This window comes from Ostrea edulis, chromosome 7 (assembly GCF_947568905.1).
Source record: "Ostrea edulis chromosome 7, xbOstEdul1.1, whole genome shotgun sequence".
Classification (NCBI taxonomy): domain Eukaryota; kingdom Metazoa; phylum Mollusca; class Bivalvia; order Ostreida; family Ostreidae; genus Ostrea; species Ostrea edulis.
This window is the reverse complement of record NC_079170.1, coordinates 67834951-67857626: the sequence shown is the minus strand read 5'-3', so window position 1 is coordinate 67857626 and position 22676 is coordinate 67834951. Positions and strand designations below refer to the sequence as shown.

The 22676-nt window shown below is 34.2% G+C and overlaps 1 protein-coding gene across 2 annotated transcripts in view; it reads right to left on the bottom strand.

The window, feature by feature from the left end:
* Window positions 1-22676, bottom strand: part of LOC125654178 (copine-8-like) — a 41559-nt gene that overhangs the window by 4429 nt on the left and 14454 nt on the right. The window contains exons 8-19 of one of the 2 annotated variants that reach the window (XM_048883983.2): window positions 22269-22372; window positions 21562-21666; window positions 21360-21401; window positions 17144-17219; window positions 14656-14709; window positions 13779-13840; window positions 11977-12132; window positions 11273-11345; window positions 8841-8968; window positions 5459-5561; window positions 848-905; window positions 548-621 (exon numbers count right to left, since the gene is read on the bottom strand). In XM_048883983.2, coding sequence (XP_048739940.2) covers window positions 548-621; window positions 848-905; window positions 5459-5561; window positions 8841-8968; window positions 11273-11345; window positions 11977-12132; window positions 13779-13840; window positions 14656-14709; window positions 17144-17219; window positions 21360-21401; window positions 21562-21666; window positions 22269-22372 — 1035 coding nt within the window. Of the gene's footprint in view, window positions 1-547; window positions 622-847; window positions 906-5458; window positions 5562-8840; window positions 8969-11272; window positions 11346-11976; window positions 12136-13778; window positions 13841-14655; window positions 14710-17143; window positions 17220-21359; window positions 21402-21561; window positions 21667-22268; window positions 22373-22676 lie in introns of both variants that reach the window. The other variant, XM_048883982.2, reaches the window with a different exon arrangement.

Sequence of the window (22676 nt, the reverse complement as noted above, 5' to 3'; positions counted from 1 at the left end):
CCTTAGACTGTATTTGATTTAAACAAAGTGATGGTTCATAGCACCGCAGGTAGTTCTGATTAGGCTATACCTGGTTTGGCAGGTATTTCCCGGTGGCACGAGTTTATGCTACTTTTGTTTGCCAAAGTACATACATATTAAGTACCTATAAGTATTAAGTATATGCGTGTATGTCTGCTGGGATATAAGATGATTATTCTTTTAATTTCGTATAATGCACATGTAGATGAAAGTTCTATGTACAGTGTTACTGTACACTCCTTATTTTACGCGAGTACTTATTATCGCGAAATGCCTCGTGGACTTCAAATTGCGAGAACATAAATTCGCGAGTGCTCTGTTGATCAAGAGTTTTTGCATGTAATTTGGCAACATAGAATTAAAACCGAGTAATTTTCTTTCACGAGTGATCTTTCTCGCAAATTTACACGATAATGAATTCCTTGCGTATATTTAGGAATTTACAGTATGTAACAATAGTAAATGTACAATTCTTTGTGTTGTACTATGTGCACATTGTAAAACTGATGATCATAGCTGATCTCACCTGTACAATATCTCTCTCTGCATACACTCCATTGTATGACAACCGGACGTCGTCACCATCCAAAATATTCATAGCTGAAAAACATACTTCATTATTCTTCAACAGACATCTACAGGTATTTATTTTGTATACACCACTTCACCAATTTTCCTTTTACCACTACAGTTACCGACTGAAGTTAATCTCGCACAAAATCATCACTATGGCTACAGAAGTAAACAGATTGCTGCAGTAAGTTTTTTTGATAGATTGAACATCTACTCTTTCGATGAAATGTTCATGTCACGATGTTTAACGTACCAGTAAAATCTGCATCACCCACTCCCACAATGATAATGGACATGGGAAGTCTTGAGGCCTGTATAGAAAACAAATGATGACACCAAGACCTATCTATTAACCTTTCTCTCTTTGACAAGAATAACATACTTAAATACAGAAAAACACGATTATTGTGAACCTCCAGGGCCAGCAAAAAACAGTTCATTACAACCAAACTTTATTATACAGTAAATCACGGTTATAGTGAACCTCCCGGGCCAGCAAAAAACAGTTCATTATAACCAAACTTCATTATACAGTAAAACACCGTTTTAGTGAACATCCAAGGCCAGCAAAAAACAGTTCACTATAACCAAACTTCATTATACAGTAAAACATGGTTATAATGAACATCCAGGGCCAGCAAAAAACAGTTCATTATAACCAAACTTCATTATACAGTAAAACATGGTTATAGTGAACATCCAGGGCCAGCAAAAAACAGTTCATTATAACCAAAGTTCATTATACAGAAAAACATGGTTATAATGAACATCCAGGGCCAGCGAAAAACAGTTCATTATAACCAAACTTGATTATACAGAAAAACACCGTTTTAGTGAACCTTCCGGGCCAGTAACAAAACAGGGCTGAGTTTTACTAAACTTCGTAAGTTCAAGATTTCATCGTAACCTTAACTTACGATAAAAATCCGTTTTATCAAACTTCATAACTTAAGTTACGCTAAAAAAGTCATCGTAACTCCACGACAGCCTATGGACTATCTTAAGTTAATATTTTTTTCGTAAGTTATTTGTTAACTAAATAAAAATGGCTGCCCTCATGCTGTTCGATGTTCCAGAGCATTTTGAGACAAAATGAAAACAAACCTTCGCGTCCTCATTGAAATTTTAGCAACATAAGCGAAGTTCTCACACTGTGACAAATATAGAACTCATTGAACGCTAGGCTATAAGTTTCCAAAAACACATAATCAGTACACTGTGCCAGTGTGGGAATTTCCCAAATTTTCACCTCCAAGAATACTTTTTAGGATAACCACAGCCATATTTTGACACGGGTTCAAATCGAGTTCAACCTCCACACAATACATAATGACATGTGACGTCATATTCTATGTTTTGACATCATAATGCAAATGATGAAGTGGCGGATCTAATATTGAAGAAACTTTGTTCTGTGTAACATAAAATACAAACGGCATCTAAAATCAAAGGATCTCTCGATCTCTCTCTCGATCTCTCTCTCTCTCTCTCTCTCTCTCTGTGTGTTACTGTTTGACTTTGACGATGTCAATTTTGCGTAAATTGCACATACAAAATAACATATATACGTGACCCTCTCCCGGACCAAATTTGTGTGCTTGCACGCCAAAAATGAGCCTTGCTACTATACATGCTAACAAACTCTGTATATCAAATTCTACTGAGGCTTTTGAATGAGTCTCAGTGTATCTTTATAAAAATGAGGGGAGGGATCCTAACATGGTAGGTCTACATATAGCAAATTATTTATAGTTTATTATACGCAAATGCTGTAATATAATTTATTCATTGTATTAGATATTCGGATTTTGTACAATATAGTGTTGTTCTGATTAATATTTGTTCTTTGAAAAATACTCCAAAGCTACACTTGGATTATTTTACATTTATTAAATTTCAGGATATTATCACAGCCGTGCTTGCTATTAAACAGAGAGATTTTGACTATTTTTCCCTATATACCGATTCAACAATAATGTGTAGGCGAGGGTCAGAATGACCGTCCCCCTAGCTTGAAATTAAGAAAATGAATAGTTATATCGGTCTACATATAGAGATAGGGGTACACAATATCCACCTCCACCACCGAGTTGGTAGAACACATATTTGTCTATTTCTAATGCATGTATACTTCCACTTATAAAATACTGAGGCACGTTTGATTTGTCTATACCGACCACATAGTGTACATCATTCCGTAACCAAGAGCAAAAATGTACATTTTCTGGTGTACATCTTCTACACCCTTTACAGGGCATGTGTTGGTAAATGCACCGAAAAATTCAATATCGTTGAAAAATGGTGAGACTGAAAATTTGCAGGTTTTTCTCTTCGTACATGTACATATATTTTGTTATGTGAAGTATATATATTAAGGGCAGATGATACAAACAAATTTTTTCTTTCGAAGAGACTTTATATGATGTCATTCTTTTATAAAAGTGGATAATTCCTTGAATTCTTTTCCCCTTTGACTTGGAGAGTGAAATATTTTCCATATTTCAAAAAAAAGTACAAAACAATGATGGTAAATTAGTTTATTCTTCATCTGTTTACCTTTTTTATACCTCAAAAAATGGTTGTCAGGGAGAACAGAGTGTACTGATATTAGATTTACAACATAACATGTAAAATATTAATGCATTACAAATTTTACACTTGGAAAATATCAATTGCTGCTTCAATAAAATTACATAATATATGGACATTGCACCCTCAGTAAAGGTATACAAATTAAAATAAACTTCATAATATGTTGACTTAATGTTTAAAGTGTAATATAAACTTAAAAATCATATACCATACGGGGTGAATTTTCTGAGTAGAAGCAAAATTGTAAATATCACATTGGCTGACTTTCTCAAGACAAAGAAGAGTTATCTCCCATAATATAAGAGTAAAATTTTACAACTTCTGAAAATAATTTACAATGGCATTTATGATTTTACTGTTTGTTTTTTGGGGTTTTTTGTCACTCTTGGTTTTCCTTTGCTATTCATCTCTGAAAAAAATAAAGAAATGCCTAATACAGGATCTCTTTGATGTGCCATTTTACATTAATTTCTGCATTATGTCACGTTTCCCAGTAGAAACAGGAGAAAGATAACTGCATGCTTCCTGCTGACATCTTATATATAGCAATGATCCAAGTCCATACCGTTTTTCGTCCTCACAATGTCTTATGCGTTGTTAAATCTAGTAGTCTACCACACGCAGCACAACCTTTTTCCAAATTGTCCACTAGAATTCCAAGTTCCACAACTCGTCTCCAACAAATCATCTTCTCATGCTCTTCTTCCGATTCCTCACTCTCTGATGCATCAGATGGATACTTTTCTTCAATTCCTAGGCATTCTTGTGAATTATCACCAGACGAACAATTTTTTCTTGATTCATCCAACTTCTCCTCGATCACCACGTTGTTATTGGCATCAACATTCACTATCTTACGTCAAAGGGATAATGCATAACCTTTCTTAGCATTCTGTAACCTTTGGTGATGTTTTTTACTAATAATTTTTCCTGATTTTTTCCTGAATGATTCTGGCATCACAATTGTTTACACTGTTTACTGACCCCCTTTCCTGCTCTTAAAACACAGAAGAGTTCCAAACAACTATAAATGAGAAAACCAAAACCAACCAAAGTATTTTTTTACCATGGGAACTCTTCAATGCTAAAGGTAGAAAAATTTGTTTATATCATCTGGCCTTAAGAGGATGGTCCAGTGTATTGTACAGTGTATGTAGTCATTTACAATAGTTTGTTGATTGATTGTATCTTGTTTAACGTCTCTCTCTCGAGAATTTTTCACTCATATGGAGATGTCACCAAGACCGGTGAAGGGCCTCAAATTCAAGCCTTTTCTCGGCGCTTACGGAATTGAGCAGTGAGGGTTCTTTAGTGTGCCACGCTACTGTGACACGGGACATCCGTTTAAAAAATAAGGTCATCTCCGAGGAACCTTGACATTCACACCTGATGCTGAGCGTTTGGCGATGAAACTGTCACTATCTGTTTTAACGACTTAGGTCTGCCGTGGCCAGTATTCGAACCCCGACCTTCCGCATGCGGGGCGAGCGCTCTACCTCTAGGCCAAAGCGGCGGTTGCAATTAATAGTTTAAAATCTATTTTCGTTTTCATATACTTTTTACAATAATTTGAAATGTATTTTAAAATAGAATATGAATACGATTGATATTTCGTATGCAATCATAACAAATATATTTTTCTACAAAAATATTCTTACATTTTAGTAATTATTTATTTTGAACTTTATTTGCTTTAAAATTGTTAAATCTCCAATGAGGACCTCATCAACTGCTGTAAATCCATATTGAATTTACATGTACTATGAAATACTGAAAGCGAAAGTAACAAATGCGATTGCACAGTGTCAGATCGTAAGTTGCGAATATTTCGCAAGTTAAGTTTACGATGGAAACTTAAGAACACGTTAGTAAAACAGAAGCATAGTATCTTAAATTAAAACGTACGAAATTCTTAAGTCAGAATTTCTTGCGTAAGATAAGAAGTTTAGTAAAACTCAGCCCAGTTCATTATAACCAAATTTCATTATACAGTAAAATACAGTTATAGTGAACCTCCAGGGACAGCGAAAAACAGTTCATTATAACGAAACTTCATTATACAGTAAAACATGGTTATAGTGAACCTCAAGGGCCAGCGAAAAACAGTTCATTATAACCAAACTTCATTATACAGTAAAACACAGCTATAGCGAACCTCCTGGGCCAGCAACAAAACAGTTCATTATAACCAAACTTCATTATACATTAAAACATGGTTATAGTGAACCTCCTGGGCCAGCAACAAAACAGTTCATTATAACCAAGTACTTACATTAACAATCGCTTGTTGTGTTTGCTGCATGTCTGTGATAACGCCATCTGTGATGATAAGTAATACAAAATACTGAGACCCGTCCTGTGTAGCAGTGGCAAACCTAGAGATCAGAAATACAAAATACTGAGTCTAGAGATAAAACAAACTACTGAGATCAGAAATACAAAATACTGAGACTAGAGATGAAACAAAATACTGAGATTAGAGATAATACAAAATACTGAGACTAGAGATACAAAATACTGAGACTAGAGATAATACAAAATACTGAAACTAGAGATAATAAAAAATACTGAGACTAGAGATACAAAATACTGAGACTAGAGATAATACAAAATGCTGAGACTAGAGATACAAAATACTGAGACTACAGATAATACAAAATACTGAGACTAAAGACAATACAAAATACTGAGACTAGAGATAATACAAAATACTGAGATTAAAGATAATACAAAATACTGAGACTAAAGACAATACAAAATACTGAGACTACAGACACAAAATACTGAGAGTACAGATAATACAAAATACTGAGACTAGAGATAATACTAAATACTGAGACTAGAGATAATACAAAATACTGAGACTAGAGATAATACAAAATACTGAGACTAGAGATACAAAATACTGAGACTACAGATAATACAAACTACTGAGACTAGAGATAATACAAAATACTGAGACTAGAGATAATACAAAATACTGAGACTAGAGATAACACAAAATACTGAGAATAGAGATAATACAAAATACGGAGACTAGAGATAATACAAAATACTGAGACTACAGATACAAAATACTGAGACTGGAGATACAAAATACTGAGACTAGATATAATACAAAATACTGACACTACAGATAATACAAAATACTGAGACTAGAGATAATACAAAATACTGAGACTACAGATACAAAATACTGAGACTAGAGATAATATACTGAGACTAGAGATAATACAAAATACTGAGACTAGAGATAATACAAAATACTGAGATGAAAGATACAAAATACTGAGACTAAAGATAATACAAAATACTGAGACTACAGATAATACAAAATACTGAGATGAAAGATACAAAATACTGAGACTAAAGATAATACAAAACGCTGAGACTACAGATACAAAATACTGAGACTGGAGATACAAAATACTGAGACTAAATATAATACAAAATACTGACACTACAGATAATACAAAATACTGAGACTAGAGATAATACAAAATACTGAGACTACAGATACAAAATACTGAGACTAGAGATAATATACTGAGACTAGAGATAATACAAAATACTGAGACTAGAGATAATACAAAATACTGAGACTAGATATACAAAATACTGAGACTAGAGATAATATACTGAGACTAGAGATAATACAAAATACTGAGACTAGAGATAATACAAAATACTGAGACTAGAGATAATACAAAACACTGAGACTTGAGATAATACAAAATACGGAGACTAGAGATGATACAAAATACTGAGACTAGAGATACAAAATACTGAGACTAGAGATAATACAAAACACTGAGACTACAGATACAAAATACTGAGACTACAGATAATACTTAATTCTGAGACTACAGATTATACAAAATACTGAGATTAGAGATACAAAATACTGAAACTAGCAATACAAAATACTGAGACTAAAGATAATACAAAATACTGAGACTAGAGCTAATGCAAAATACTGAGACTAGAGATAATACAAAATACTGAGACTAGAGATACAAAATACTGAAACTAGAGATCATACAAAATACTGAGACTACAGATAATACAAAAAACTGAGACTACAGATACAAAATACTGAGATTAAAGATAATACAAAATACTGAGACTAGAGATAATGCAAAATACTGAGATTAAAGATAATACAAAATACTGAGACTAAAGATACAAAATACTGAGACTAGAGATAATACAAAATACTGAGACTACAGATACTACAAAATACTGAGACTACAGATAATAGAAAATACTGAGACTAGAGATAATACAAAATACTGAGACTACAGATAATACAAAATACTGAGACTACAGATAATACAAAATACTGAGACTACAGATACAAAATACTGAGACTAAAGATAAAAAATACTGAGATTAGATATAACACAAAATACTGAGACTAGAGATAATACAAAATATTGAGACTAGAGATACAAAATACTGAGACTACAGATAATACTAAATACTGAGACTAGAGATACAACAAAATACTGAGACTAGAGATACAAAATACTGAGACTAGAGATAATACAAAATACTGAGACTAGAGATAATGCAAAATACTGAAACTAGAGATAACACAAAATATTGAGATTACAGATAATGCAAAATACTGAAACTAGAGATGCAACAAAATACTGAGACTAGAGATAATATAAATTACTGAAACAAGAAATGAGTAATAAAAACATGAAATGTTTATAAGACACATATGCCTCTCCTTCACCTCTGGTGTGAAATTGAATAGGGTTTGACACATGAATTATATAACTGATAATAGTGTCAAAAGAATTCAAGATCATGAGCAGACAATATCTTCGTACATGTATGTCCAGAGTGGGTTGACCCTTGGCTTTTGACAATGTGACATAAAAATCAATAGGGGTCATCTACCCTTTAGGATGCACCAGTATACAAAGTTTGGTGTCAATAAAGCAAATGATTCTTAAATTATAGGAGACAATATATTACTATGTCGAATTTTACCCTTGACCTTTGACCATGCGAACTGAAAATTAATAGGGGTCATCTACTCCTCATGATGTACCAGTGTGCCATGTTTGATGTCTTTCAAGCAAAGGATTTTCAAGACATTAAGTGGACAGCATCTTCCTATGTCCAGTTTGACCCTTGACCATGTGACCTCAAAATCAATAGGGGTCATGTACTCCTTAGGATGTACCAGTGTACCAAATTTGATGTCTGTCAAGCAAAGGGTTCTCACGGTATTAAGCAGACAGTATATTCCTATGTCCATTTTGACCCTTGACCTTTGACCATGTGACCTCAAAATTAATAGAAGTCATACACTCCTTTGGATGTACTAGTGTTCTAAGTTTGATGTCTGTCAAGCAAAGGGTTCTCAAGATATTGAGCAGACAGTAAATTCCTACATGTATGTCAAGTTTGACTCTTGACCTTTGATCATGTGACCTCAAAATAAAAAGGGGTCATCTACTCCTTACAATGTACCAGTTTTGAGAAAATGAACATTATGAAGGGTATCAAGAATTTCAAACAACTTTGAAGTCATCTTTTTTACCCTCCCACTTTGGAAAACAATGCAATATCTGCCTGTGATGTATGTATAGACTCCGATTTCCTTAGAGCTCGCTATAAAGTCTCGGAATACTGACCTGGACACGTGGTTGATGACAGGGGAGAAGTTCGTGGGTCCGTATAGCTGTACATTCTTTAGGGAGGTATAGTAAGCCTGTAGGACACCATCAATCCCCTGGCAGAATGGGTTGGATGGGTTAAAGTTCTACAAAATAATGACATCATGTGAAAATTACAAGTTTTGTGACTTCTACAACAGTTACTCTTATCAATTCAATGCATTGAAGGTGATATCAAAGGATCACATAGAAAAAGGACTCCAGTATCAACAAGATGACAATTTCATGCTTTGATTGTAATATTAAAGGACTATGTAGAATAAAGACTATAATTGGCCCCCAATTTTTACTTAAATTTCAAATCTAGGCAGCTCATTACACCAAAATTTTATCTAATGGCTCGTTAAAACACCTCTTATGAAGTATGATAAGATAAATTTGGACTCTAGAGTATCTTATTTGCAAACAAAACTTAGTTTTTATAATTTTAGGATAAATCACAAAAAATTCATACACAATAATTGAGAGCTTGAATCATTTTTTTCAATTGTGAAATCATACTTCATAAGCGGTGTCTTAACGAGCCATTAAATAAAATATTTGTGTAATGAGCTACCTTAAACTCAAAACTGTGAAACCTAGTAACAAGAGTACTGCAAACGGTACATAATATGCCCATGAAAATGCTTATATAGGGTGTTTTTCTTCAACTATAATTTGAAGAACTTTGCTTCAGGTAGTATAAGCCATCATCAGGCTGTGACATACTTTCTTTGCATAATATGAATATTTGCTAAAAATAGACTAAGTTCAACAACCTGTAATTTTCTTAAAAATGAAAGAAAATCAAAATCCTTGTGCCATGCACATCTTCCATACCCATACAAATATTCTGTAAAATAAGAAGGTCCTCACTTGAAAATTGTAGATGGAAAAATAAAAGACAAATCATGTATAATACTCTCTTTGCAATATTTCCCCAAAACTGACTATGTTCAACAACCTGTAATTTTCTCAAAAATTGAAGAAAATAAAAAACCTTGCCACATGCACATCATCCATACCCATACAAATACTCTGTAAAATAAGAAGGTCCTCACTTGATAGCTGTGTAAGAAAAAACAGACAAATCATATACTCTCTATGTAATAATTCTTAAAAACTGAACAAGGTCAATAGCCTGTATTTTTTTCAAAAAATGAAGGAAATCAAAATCCTTGCCACATGCACATCTTCAATACCTATATAAACAATCTCTAAAATAAGAAGGTTCTCACTTGAAAACTGTGGGAGGAGTTGTGGGAGGTGGGAGGAGTTGTGGGAGGAGTTCCCTGAACAAATCATGTAATCTCTTTGCAATATTTTCTCAAAATGAACTAAGTTCAACAACCTATAATTTTCTCCAAAAAATTAAGGAAATCAAAATCCTTGTCACATGCATACCTTCAATATTCATGCAAACACTCAGTAAAACAAGATGGTCCTCACTTGAAAATTGTGGGAGGAGTTAACCCAAAAATTATGTACAATCCATGTAACAATAATTTTCAAATAAGGGGCAAAACTTCTGCAAGAGAGAATGAAATGGATCAAAATTGCAACAATATCTAGAGTGATCCACAAAGAAGCTACATAGCAAGTTTCAGCCTGATATGTGACAGAGAAATGAAATTAGAAACAGAAAACCCTAACAGACAGACGGATGGACGGACGTACACTATAACAGTCATCGCTGTGCCATAATCTGTATCATAATACGTTCCGTCTAAAGACAGGTGTATAAAAACTTATTTCAAGATCATGCCTTAATAAAAATATATACTCGTCTGTCTATCAATGTGCCGGTAAGTGTCTAATGCAACAACACTGTCACAGATTTGAGCTTAAGAGTTTTGGAAGGAAATGGCATGCATTTAAAAATTTGACAGTTTGCTTTGGAAAACATGGAGCACACATATCCCCATGTACTGTGTTTATACAGAGGCTGCAGACAATACAGGAGTTCAAATTACGTTAATTAGCGAGGTGGACAGGTGTGTCTGACAGGTGTGTGTGATAGGTGTGCGTGACAGGTGTGTGTGTGTGACAGGTGTGTGTGTGACAGGTGTGTGTGTGTGTGACAGGTGTGTGTGTGTGTGTGTGTGTGTGTCAGGTGTGTGTGTGTGTGACAGGTGTGTGTAACAGGTGTGTGTGTGTGTGTGTCAGGTGTGTGTGTGACAGGTGTGTGTGACAGGTGTGTGTGACAGGTGTGTGTGTGTGTGACAGGTGTGTGTGACAGGTGTGTGTGTGTGTGTGACAGGTGTGTGTGACAGGTGTGTGTGGTTTCATAACACTACAGTTTTGTCCATGTTGACTTCTTAATAGAGGCCATGTATATAAACCCTAGCTATCCTTCTCCTTCAACTCCAACAAAAACAAAGACAAAAGAAAAATCATAAATTCATAGTTACCAGTGCAAATTCGTGGTGGACTGATCCATCACTCATTCTGGCACCAAACCCAAGAGCAGGGAACAATTTGTCACTGAAAAAAAAAATCAAACATCCACACATGATAGTTTGTTTAAGGTACACAATTTTAAAGCCTTAAGTTTTAGATTACTGTTTATTAAATATTAATGCTGCACCTTTCTTCAGTAACAGAATTATCCTGTAATATTTATGTATGACCTGTGAGATGAAGGCATTGATTGATTGTATATTGTTTGACCTCCATCTCGAGAATTTTTCACTCATATGGAGACGTCACCATTGCCAGTGAAGGGCAGCACAATTTAGGCCCATGCTCGGCGCTCACGCCCTTTGAGCAGGGAGGGATCTTTATCATGCCACACCTACTGTGACATGGAGCCTCGGTTTCTGCGGTCTCATCCTGTATGATGTAACCTACAGTCTATAATTACCTATCGTAGTCCTGGATCATGTTACCTACAGTCTATAATTACCTATCGTAATCCTGTATAATGTAACCTACAGTCTATAATTACCTATCGTAGTCCTGTATAATGTAATCTACAGTCTATAATTACCTATTGTAGTCCTGTATAATGTAACCTACAGTGTATAATTACCTATCGTAGTCCTGTATAATGTAATCTACAGTCTATAATTACCTATCGTAGTCCTGTATAATGTAATCTACAGTCTATAATTACCTATCGTAGTCCTGGATAATGTTACCCACTGCTTGTATCGCTGCTGCGTACTGGTTTGGGGTCCCGTACGGGTTCAGGTAGTGAAGAGAAGAGGGGGAGGAGGGGTTCCCATTAGACGCCGTGAAATCTATGGCTACCGTGAAATTCATCTCCGTACTACTGAAACCAAAACGAGTCTCGTTATCATTAACTTATTTCAAACATTAAACACACATATACAATGTATTGCATACCTGTTTAGATCTTTAGCGATTTCAATGAAAATACAAGTAAAATTTCAAATTTAGCGCACGTTTTGCATGTGACTGTTTCCCTAATTAATACATGTGTAGGTAAACAGTTAATTTATGACTAATATAAATATGTGTATCTATCCCGCTACAGACAAATTTGTAGATAATGGATTGGATAAAAGCTATCACATGATGCCCTGAATTTTTTTTTAAAAATTACATCTCCATCCGGAGATTGTATTAGTTTGACAACTGTGACATCACTCACAAATCACATGATGCCCTGAAATTTTTAATACATTGTCTCCATTCAGAGAGTTTGGCAACTGTGATGTCACTTATGAATCATATGACGCCCTGAAATTTCAATACCCCGTCTCTGTACAAGGGTTTTATTGGTCTGATCTGACAGCTACAATGCATACACCATACCTTTCAATGTATTTCTGCATTGAGTTTCAACATACATGATTTGTTTATTTTAATGTTAGTGTTCATATTTTCTTTTACGTTTTGATATCAATTATGATTATATGGTGTTTAATGTGACACATGTCTAATATGATGTTCAGTTTCATAACTAAATGATATTTATCAACGGTGTTAATGAAATCTTAAGAAATATTCTAAAGGTCTTCAGCGGGATAAATTCATTACACAGTCAGTTTGGGATGTAATACGGAGTCATCATGGGTGTGAAATGGAAATCCGTATTGGCCAGGACTCGGCTTCGCCTCGCCCAGAACAGATTTCCATTTCCCACCCTGGGTGACTCCGTATTACATCCCAAACTGGCTGTGTAACTAATAGTATACAACTAATTCACGACCTATACATGTGTATATAAACACAGTTAATCTATGATGTGATCATCCTTCGGGTTTATAAAGAAGCAAATTATAAACTGCATTGATTCATGAAGCAGTACTGTATCACTGTTAAATTTTGACTCGACAAAACGAGAACTAAATATTTAATGTTTAAAGTTTCCTTAGCTCAATGTCATACAGAGTATTGAAAATCCATATATTTAATATGTTACATAACTCTCCAAAAATGATAAATTCTGCTTAATTACAAAGACATTCATTTACAAACATTAAATAATCAAATGAAGAAAGATTAATCTCCAAGATACACCATACTATCTGAAAATTTTACTTTGACTAAGCGATTCCATAGTAGTTTTGGGTAGCAGGAACCCGGGTGGAGCTGCCGCGAATGCAGAGAAGAAATCGAGATTTGATGTTAATTTCTCTATAGCGGACTTAAAACAAATCGAAATGTGACATTATTTATTTGGTAGCGGACTCTAAGAATAAAGGGAGATATGTGATATTAAATTTTGGTTAGCGGACTTAGAATAAAGTGAGGTATGATGTTAATTTTTTAGTAGCAGACTTAGAACAAATCGAGACATGACCTAATTTTTTTGGTAGCGGACTTACCTAGAACAAATTGAAACGTGACGTAAATTTTTTGGTAGCGGATTTAGAAGAAAGTGAGATATGGCGTTAATTTTTTGGTAGCGGACTTAGAAGAAATCGAGACGTGACGTAAATTTCTCACCCACTCTGGATATAGTCCAGGAAGCTGAAGATCTTCTCACATTTATAACTCAGTAATATCACCTACAATATTCATTAGACATATATATTATTACTACAGTAACTTGATCCGAAGAGTTGGATCATGTCGAGTTGACAGGAGCGGATCATCAGATCACACGAGACGCGAAGTGTCGAGTTTGATCTGATGATCCACGCTTGTCAACTCTTCAGATCAAGTTACTGTAGTAATGATAAATTTATTATATACCCCCTTATACATTTTAAATCCACATTTATAAGATAATAAATGTAATCCAAATTATCAAAAACACAGACATACCATACAATTATGTTTTGTGTACGCAGTTTTGTTTGTGACGCGGTCAATATTTTTCACAAATAACGTTGCATTGATGCATTGTGACGTCATCAGTTTCAGAGGATACTGATATGAAATCAGAAAATTACAGTGTGTGATCCGGAAAACTGGATCACACACTGTGAAATCCATGCACAGTATCAAAGAACAATACATTGTTGGGTATATAATAAAAATAGATATCTAAATATTCAAATATCACCTACAACATTCAAATAAATATCACCTACAATATTCAAATAAATATCACTTATAAAATATTTAAAATTGATAATTTCAATATTGTCTGCACAATAACTGAATAGTATGGTTAAAATCAGATCCTTGATCTGACCCCTGAAATATTATAACCCAATAACATCACCCAAAATATATAATTATTCAATTTTTGGCATATTTATAGGTACCAAACATTTTCTGCACATTAGCTGCATTTATTAATCGACAGATATCTGTAGACAAACATATGTTGCAATATAACACACAATCATGGATAATTATGTGGTTTGCTAATTACCTCCCCTGAATCCTTATATTTCTTTTTCTTTGCTTGTTTCTTTCTGTTTATAACCTAAAAATGGAAAACACCCTACTCAGTGTTAAGGAGGAATGCTACACCAGAGAAATGTGATACATGTATCGATGGAAAGTAAAGGATGTACAACATTTTGAAAATGAAAACATTCAAATTTATTCTACTTAATAGTCAAAAAATGCAGTTTTAGTAGAGAATGATATGACAATTACAGCTCAGCAGTAAACACTCTAACTTACTGAGTTACTCAGCTAAGCATTTAAATCGAAAAGGAATTAAGAAATGAAACTTATAATTCTTTTTTTGATGCATGTATCAAACGAAACATTGGACGGAAAACTTCACCAATGTGCGTAATAGCTATATAAATATATAAATAGCGCTAAAATTAGAACGGGGAAGACGCATTCCAGAGAAAAGTAGCTCCGCGTTCTTAGTGCAGATGAACTCCGAACGAAATTTTGACACAGCTAGAAATCAAACAAATTTTTCAACCAATCAGCATCATTGTTAAGTCATATTACTTTAAAAGTTATTGAATGATTAGACAAATATTGCTGATATCTATATTTTCATCTATGTTTCAAAAGGAGGTTAGCCATTATGATGATGTAGTATAACCACTTAATCAAATTCTAAATTGCTTACTCATTAACAATTGAACATGTAACTTTCTTTAAAAGTTTAACATAAGTTTTTCAGTGTAAGAGATTCAACAGAGGTTCACAACCAGAGAATTGGGTTACGATAGAGGTTCACAACTACAGACTCAGGTAGAGGTTCACAACTAGAGACTCAGGTAGAGGTTCACAACTACAGACTCAGGTAGAGGTTCACAACTAGAGACTCAGGTAGAGGTTCACAACTACAGACTCAGGTAGAGATTCACAACTACAGACTCAGGTAGAGGTTCACTACTAGAGACTCAGGTAGAGGTTTACAACTAGAGACTCAGGTAGAGGTTTACAACTAGAGACTCCGGTAGAGATTCACAACTACAGATTGAGGTAGAGGTTCACAACTACAGACTTGGGTTTGATTCACAATCTCTCCCGGTGCCACATCAAACTCAACATTTCACAGTCACTGTATCTTGGCTGAGCGTCCGGCGTTGGAAGTGAGAACTATTAGTCTTTCGGACATGACCTCAAAAACATAGTCACATGACAAGGAAGGCATTAACTAGCATGATAAAGAAGACTCACTGCTACGACAACAAGTGTCGTGTTTAGGTCAAACTTTGTGACATTTCACTTAGCTCTGGTGATGTCTCTATATGAATGAAAGATTAATTCTCTCATGGGACGGAACACAACACAACAAACACAACAGAAGAATTAATTCTCACATGGGACGGAACACAACAGAACAGAAGAATTAATTCTCACATGGGACGGAACACAACAGAACAGAAGAATTAATTCTCACATGGGACGGAACACAACAGAAGAATTAATTCTCACATGGAACAGAACAAAAACACAACAGAAGAATTCTCACATGGGACAGAACACAACAGAAGAATTCTCACATGGGACAGAACAAAAACACAACAGAAGAATTAAGCTGTGCTTCAACTAGATTCTGAATCAAAATTTGTATACAACATGAATCCACAATTCTGAAGAATCTACAATATGTCATAGAAATACAGAACTCAAATACTATGTTTGTAATATAGCGTTCAGTTGGATTTCTTTGTTTTCTGTTAGAATGTGGTTTGGTTCGTGAAGAAATATTTATTTTGACAAAATCAATTTATCATAAAAAAAAGAGAAAACAATCTCCCAAATATACGTTAAATGTAGGTCTCAATCTCTTTCATACAAAAATATTTTCAGACATCTTGTATCCATGAGAAACCATATGTGAAGGCAAAAGTTTTAGATCTCAGAATTTGGATTGATGATCTGGATTGGAATTCAATTTTATGAATGAAACATTCCTGACTCATAGTCTGGATTTGATTTCAATTTTCCATGCATGATAAACCATCTCAGATTCTGTAAGTTACTATAATTAGGTAAGTGATTTTTCAACAGGGTCCTATATTGGCTATCAAACATTTTAATCAAATTGGGAAAACCTAGTCATTATTGTAAATATGCTAAATATATCATATCAAACAAGAAATCAAACACAAATTAATGTCATTTTTCTTTTATTTTACATATTTAACTTTTTTTTCTTTATAATAAGCTCTTAAAATTTTCTACTATTCTTCCTAAATCATCTAGAATATGATGCGTATATAGTTGTCATGTCGTACATAAACTATTTACAGTGAACTTAAGTTTAAACAAATTGTTTTTCGCCAGTTTTTATTACTGGGAAAAGTGCAAGTTGAATTGGGGAAAAATTGGTCATTTTTGGGAGGGAAGCTAGAGGGCCGATATTCGGACCTAAAATGGATTTTAAAAAATCGGTGTATGTATGTAAAAAAAGAATCACTCTGGCTATATATACTCACCGGAAACACATTAGTGGAACATGGACCTCTTGATAACTCCCGTAGGTTTGTCGTGAATTCTCCGATTAAATCATGCCTAAAAATAAACCAACTGATTAAATACCCTGTTCACTGTAAACCTCTGTGTAAATAACTGATCAAATACCCTGTTCACTGTAAACCTCTGTGTATAAATACAATACCATCACTATGGAAATAAAATTCTTGTACACTGACTTTTTAAATTGCTTTCATGCATTTGAGAATGTTTTAACTTTAAATTGACCACTACACTTCATTGTATATATGTATGTAATATGTCAGATTATTGACCTCCTACACTTCATTATAATGTATTATATGTATGTAATAAGTGAGATTATTGACCACCCTGATACTCTGTTGTACAGGTATATTCAGTCATAACAGAACAAAACTCTTATGATCAGTTGCATATCATTGATTTGATGTTTAAATCCAGGTTCACTTAAATCTGACACAAGGGAAAAGTTTACTCGAGTACGCCTCATAGATTTATCTAGAGGTTCTTTTTACAACTGGTAAAGGGTGTCTTTCTCTTTAGACAACAATTAATGAATATTTCCTCTTCTACAAGTAAAAACTTCCCTTCAATTGTAGAAACTACACAAAATTGTATGAGAATTTAAAAAATATAAATCATTTCTATATATTTTAAGTCATTTTCTATAATTATTAAAGCCTTACAATATAGATAATAGTCAGTAATCAATCAATTTGTATGCCTGTTTTGAGATTTTTTTTTTTCATTTTTATTTTATTCATGCAGGTATAAGATATCACAGAATGTCATGATTGTAAATTTAACATAACAAATTGAAACCTGGCATAATCTATAGCACTATGCAGTTATAACAGATAAAGAATAAGTGACTGTATGAATAACATGACATATGATGATATCTTAACCTAAGGATAACCCATAAAAGCTTAAATTAGCTTATTTCCAATTATTTATACAATATATATCATCAACAGACAAAAAGAATAAACATTACATGACTAACAATTGGAATTTTGGCAGGTTTTAATTAATAGTTGCATAATGCATTGAAAAATGACAAGCTTCAGACATATTTTATACTAGAATACTAAAGTGATAAAAAAAAAAATACTTAGTCTGGTGATAAAAAAAAACACTAGCAAGTACTGAACAAAATTGGACATGTTATCTGGTTATGCCCCTTGCCTTAACTTGCTGGCTAATAAGGACTTTACAGCTTTTTAAAAACTTTTCTTAGTTGCCGACTCTTTTGTATCTATAAGTTAAATTATTCCCATCCTTGATAGGATTGTAAAAAATACAAGAGGCCCAAGGGCCTAGAATTGCTCTTCTGATAAATTGTACAACTCCACCATTTCTATTCTTAGCCTCTTAGTATTCTAAATCTTTACTTAAATCCAAAGAATTAAAAAAAAGTAGGTCAATGTGACCTACTTTTTGGTTTACACATTTTGAGAACCCAAGAAATATCAACTGACAAGGTTTGATGATTTTAAGCCAATTAGTATCTGAATATTGAAATATAGCTGTCAAATTCCAATCGTAGGTCATGGTGACCTACTTTTTGGTCAGCGAACTCCGAACATGCAAGACTCATCAACTGACAAAGTTTGATGACTGTAGGTCAAATAGTATCTCAAATATATAAATATAGCCGTCCAATTCCAAAAGTAGGTCAAGGTGACCTACTTTTTGGTCGAAACCCTTCGAATATGCAAGACCCATCAACTGACAAAGTTTGATGACTGTAGGTCAAATAGTATCTGAATTATATAAATATAGCCGTCAAATTCCAAAAGTAGGTCAAGGTGACCTACTTTTTGGTCGACACACTCCGTAGACTCAAGATGCATCAACTGTCAAAGTTTGATGATTGTAGGTCAATTAGTGACTGAAATATATGAATATAACTGTCAAATGCCAAAAGTAGGTCACAGTGACCTACTTTTTGGTCGATACACTCCGAAGACTCAAGATGCATCAACTGACAAAGTTTGATGATTGTAAGTCAAATAGTGTCTGAAATATAGTAATTTAGCTGTCAAATACCAAAAGTAGGTCACGGTGACCTACTTTTTGGTCGACACAAACCGAAGACTGAAGACGCATCAACTGACAAAGTTTGATGATCCTAGGTTTTACAGTGCCCAAAATATGCATCTAAAATTGAAAATGTGAAATTTGAATATCTGCAAAATTCAAAAAGTAGGTCACTGTGACCTACTTTTTTATAAATATGTTTCAAGGCCTCAAGATGCATCAACTTACAAGATTTGATGATTCTAAACCTCTCGGTATTTGAAATAACAACTTAAAATATAACTATAAATGATAAGCCATAAAATTCAGAAAGTAGGTCACGGTGACCTATTTTTCAGTTGACGCATTTCAAGGTCCCATGATCCACCAACTGACAAGTTTTGATGATCATAGGCTTCAAAGTGTCCAAGATATGCTTCAAAATTAATTTTAAAATAAATACCTGCAAAATTCAAAAAGTAGGTCACCGTGACCTACTTTTGAGACAACTTGACACAAGGTCCTAAGATGCATCATCTGTCAAAATTTGATGATCCTAGTCCTTATAATGACTAAAATATCAAAGATTTAAGGAAATATAAATTTAGGTCAACTTTGAAGTGACCTTGAGACCACGCCCTTTGCCCCAGGGTAATGCCTTGAACAACTTTTAATCTACAACATATCCTCATCCTTATGTGTAAGTTTGGTGATCATCTGCCCAGTGGTTCTTGAGAAGAAGATTTTTTAGCAACCACTACTTTTGTTTGTATTTTCCTGATTATCTCCCCTTGATAAAGGGTCACATCCCTCTATTTAGTATGCATGATACCCTGTAACAAATTTGAAAAAAATTGGCCAAGGGGTTCTTGAGTTATAGCCCTTTTTCTAAAAAGTTTACGCACACCGCACACCGCACAAATGGCCATAGCATTAGCTCTTTGAGCCTTCGGCTCAGAAGAGCTAAAAAACCAAGAAGATTCTTTGCCTATGGTATGATGAAATTGTAGTTTGTAGCACTTCTACTATAATTATTATTGTTTAGAACAAATTGATCATAGAGATAATGTGGAGCTTTACCATGAAATATATTAAATACATCATGGTTCAATCTTGAAAATCAGTTTGACAATGTATGCCTGTTTTGAGATACTATAATCTGAGGATTGTCCCCCCTCCTCAGGAGGATGACTGCATTCTCAAAAATTCCCCTTAAATGTGACATGGGTAGTTACATCTAAAAGCTGGATAAAACCCTGATTTACAGTAAATTATGATTTAGAGGTGGTTTAAATCTGACTTTACACCAACCACCTTGAATAATGGAAGAATATTTAGACATTTTGGATTGCTTTGATGTGATTGCTGTAGAAACATTCAGGCTGAGAAATCAGTCATTTCGATATGATTGCTGTAGAAGCAGGCAGAATTTATACGAAGTAAAATTGAATATATGAATGTGATCATTGCTGTAGAAACATTTAGAACTCCCTTGCCTTTTCTTTCTCTACTGCTGTCTTTTGCAAGAGTCGATTTGTTTGAGAATTCATTTTCTTTTACAGCCATTCCAGTTGGTATCAGATTAATTATTAGACCTCATGGTTTGAATTTAATTTTGCTACAATGTTTTCCTGTTTTGTGCGCGCACTTTCTAAATTGCAGTTTTCCATCATATCATTTGTTTTTAAGATTCGTTAAGTTCTAGTAAACCTGACACAGCTGGCATTTAATCCCGACTTGCACGATCTGCGGGTGACCCACCGAGTCATTCTAATCTGATCCATAAGACACGCAACTGGTCATAAGATCTGGGCATTAAATATGATATAGAATGACAAAATAAACGATAACTAATTATTACTGGGCAACAAATATGATATAGCATGACAAAATAAACGGTAATTAATTATTACTGGGCAACAAATATAATATAGCATGACAAAATAAACGATAACTAATTATTACTGGGCAACAAATATAACATCACATGACAAAATAAACGATAACTAATTATTACTGGGCAACAAATATAATATAGCATGACAAAATAAACGATAACTAATTATTACTGGGCAACAAATATAATATAGCATGACAAAATAAATGATAACTAATTATTACAGGGCAACAAATATAACATCACATGACAAAATAAATGATATAATCATTACATACCCCCCGTCGCTGTCCCAGTCATAGCAATCAAACTTAATGCTCCTGAAATGCCAAAAAAAAAGCTATAAAAATTAAATTGAACATTGAAATGTGTAAATTCAATATCAGAAGAAAAGATACATTCATCAATACGAACGACAAGATTGTGTGTCTTTTCTTTTTTTTTTTCGTTTGAGAACAACGTAGTATGTATCTTCCTCACCTGTCGTAATCACCATTACACAGCGCCCGGGCCATGATTGTAAACGGTTTCCATGTCGGATTTAACGTCTTCATGATCACCTCAGATCTGTGTACCACTGTGTAGCTGAAATCACAGACAGACAGACGGACATTAACGTCTACATAACTACATATACCACTGCGTAGCTGAAATCACAGACAGACCGAAAGACTGTCACTATAACTTCTACATAACTGGTATCAGAAAACCACAGTTTGGTTATCCATAAAATCGGATCATACTCTGTAAAATCAACAGTATCTAAAAAAAATAACAACAACAACAACAAAAACCGAAACCTTGATGGGTAGATAAAAAATATAAAATAAATAAAAAACATTCTTAAAGTTTGTATAATTGTATAATATGATATTTTGTGATGATTGAGTGAGAAATTAAGTTTGGTGTGAGGTGTCATTAGAGTGGTCAGTTTGGTGTGAGGGGTCATTAGAGTGGAGGAAGGAAACTGCATTACCCAGAGAACTAAAATCTACATGTTCATTTAGGAGACCGCATATCTAAACTCTCACATCTACCATCACATCTGCCACCTACAATCCTTGCATTGGGCTATGGAAACAGACGATTTCTCACCTTCCGTACCCACGATTTCTCACCTTCCGTCCTCACGATTTCTCACCTTCCGTCCCCACGATTTCTCACCTTCCGTTCTCACGATTTCTCACCTTCCGTCCTCATTGACTCTTGACAGCTGTAGATAGGGGTCAGACTTCCCAAAGAAATCCTTCTTGTCCAGATGACTGGCTCGAAAGTGTAGAGTTACTTCCTCCTGGATGTACAAGTTACAGAATATTGACTATCCATAATAGGGGAAGTAACTACTAACTTGTGAATGTGCAAGTTACAGGATACTGACTATCAAAAACAAGAGGTCCAATAATGGGGCACATCGCTCATCTGAGTCACCTAGCTTGGCCCATATTTTTCCTACACATTCACATGTAAGGCTTTGACCCCTATTGCAGCCCAACCCTACCCCTGGGGGTCATGATTTTTACAAATTTGAATCTTCACTATATCAGGAAACTTTTATGTAAATTTCTACTTTCCTGGCCCCGTGGTTCTTGAGAAGA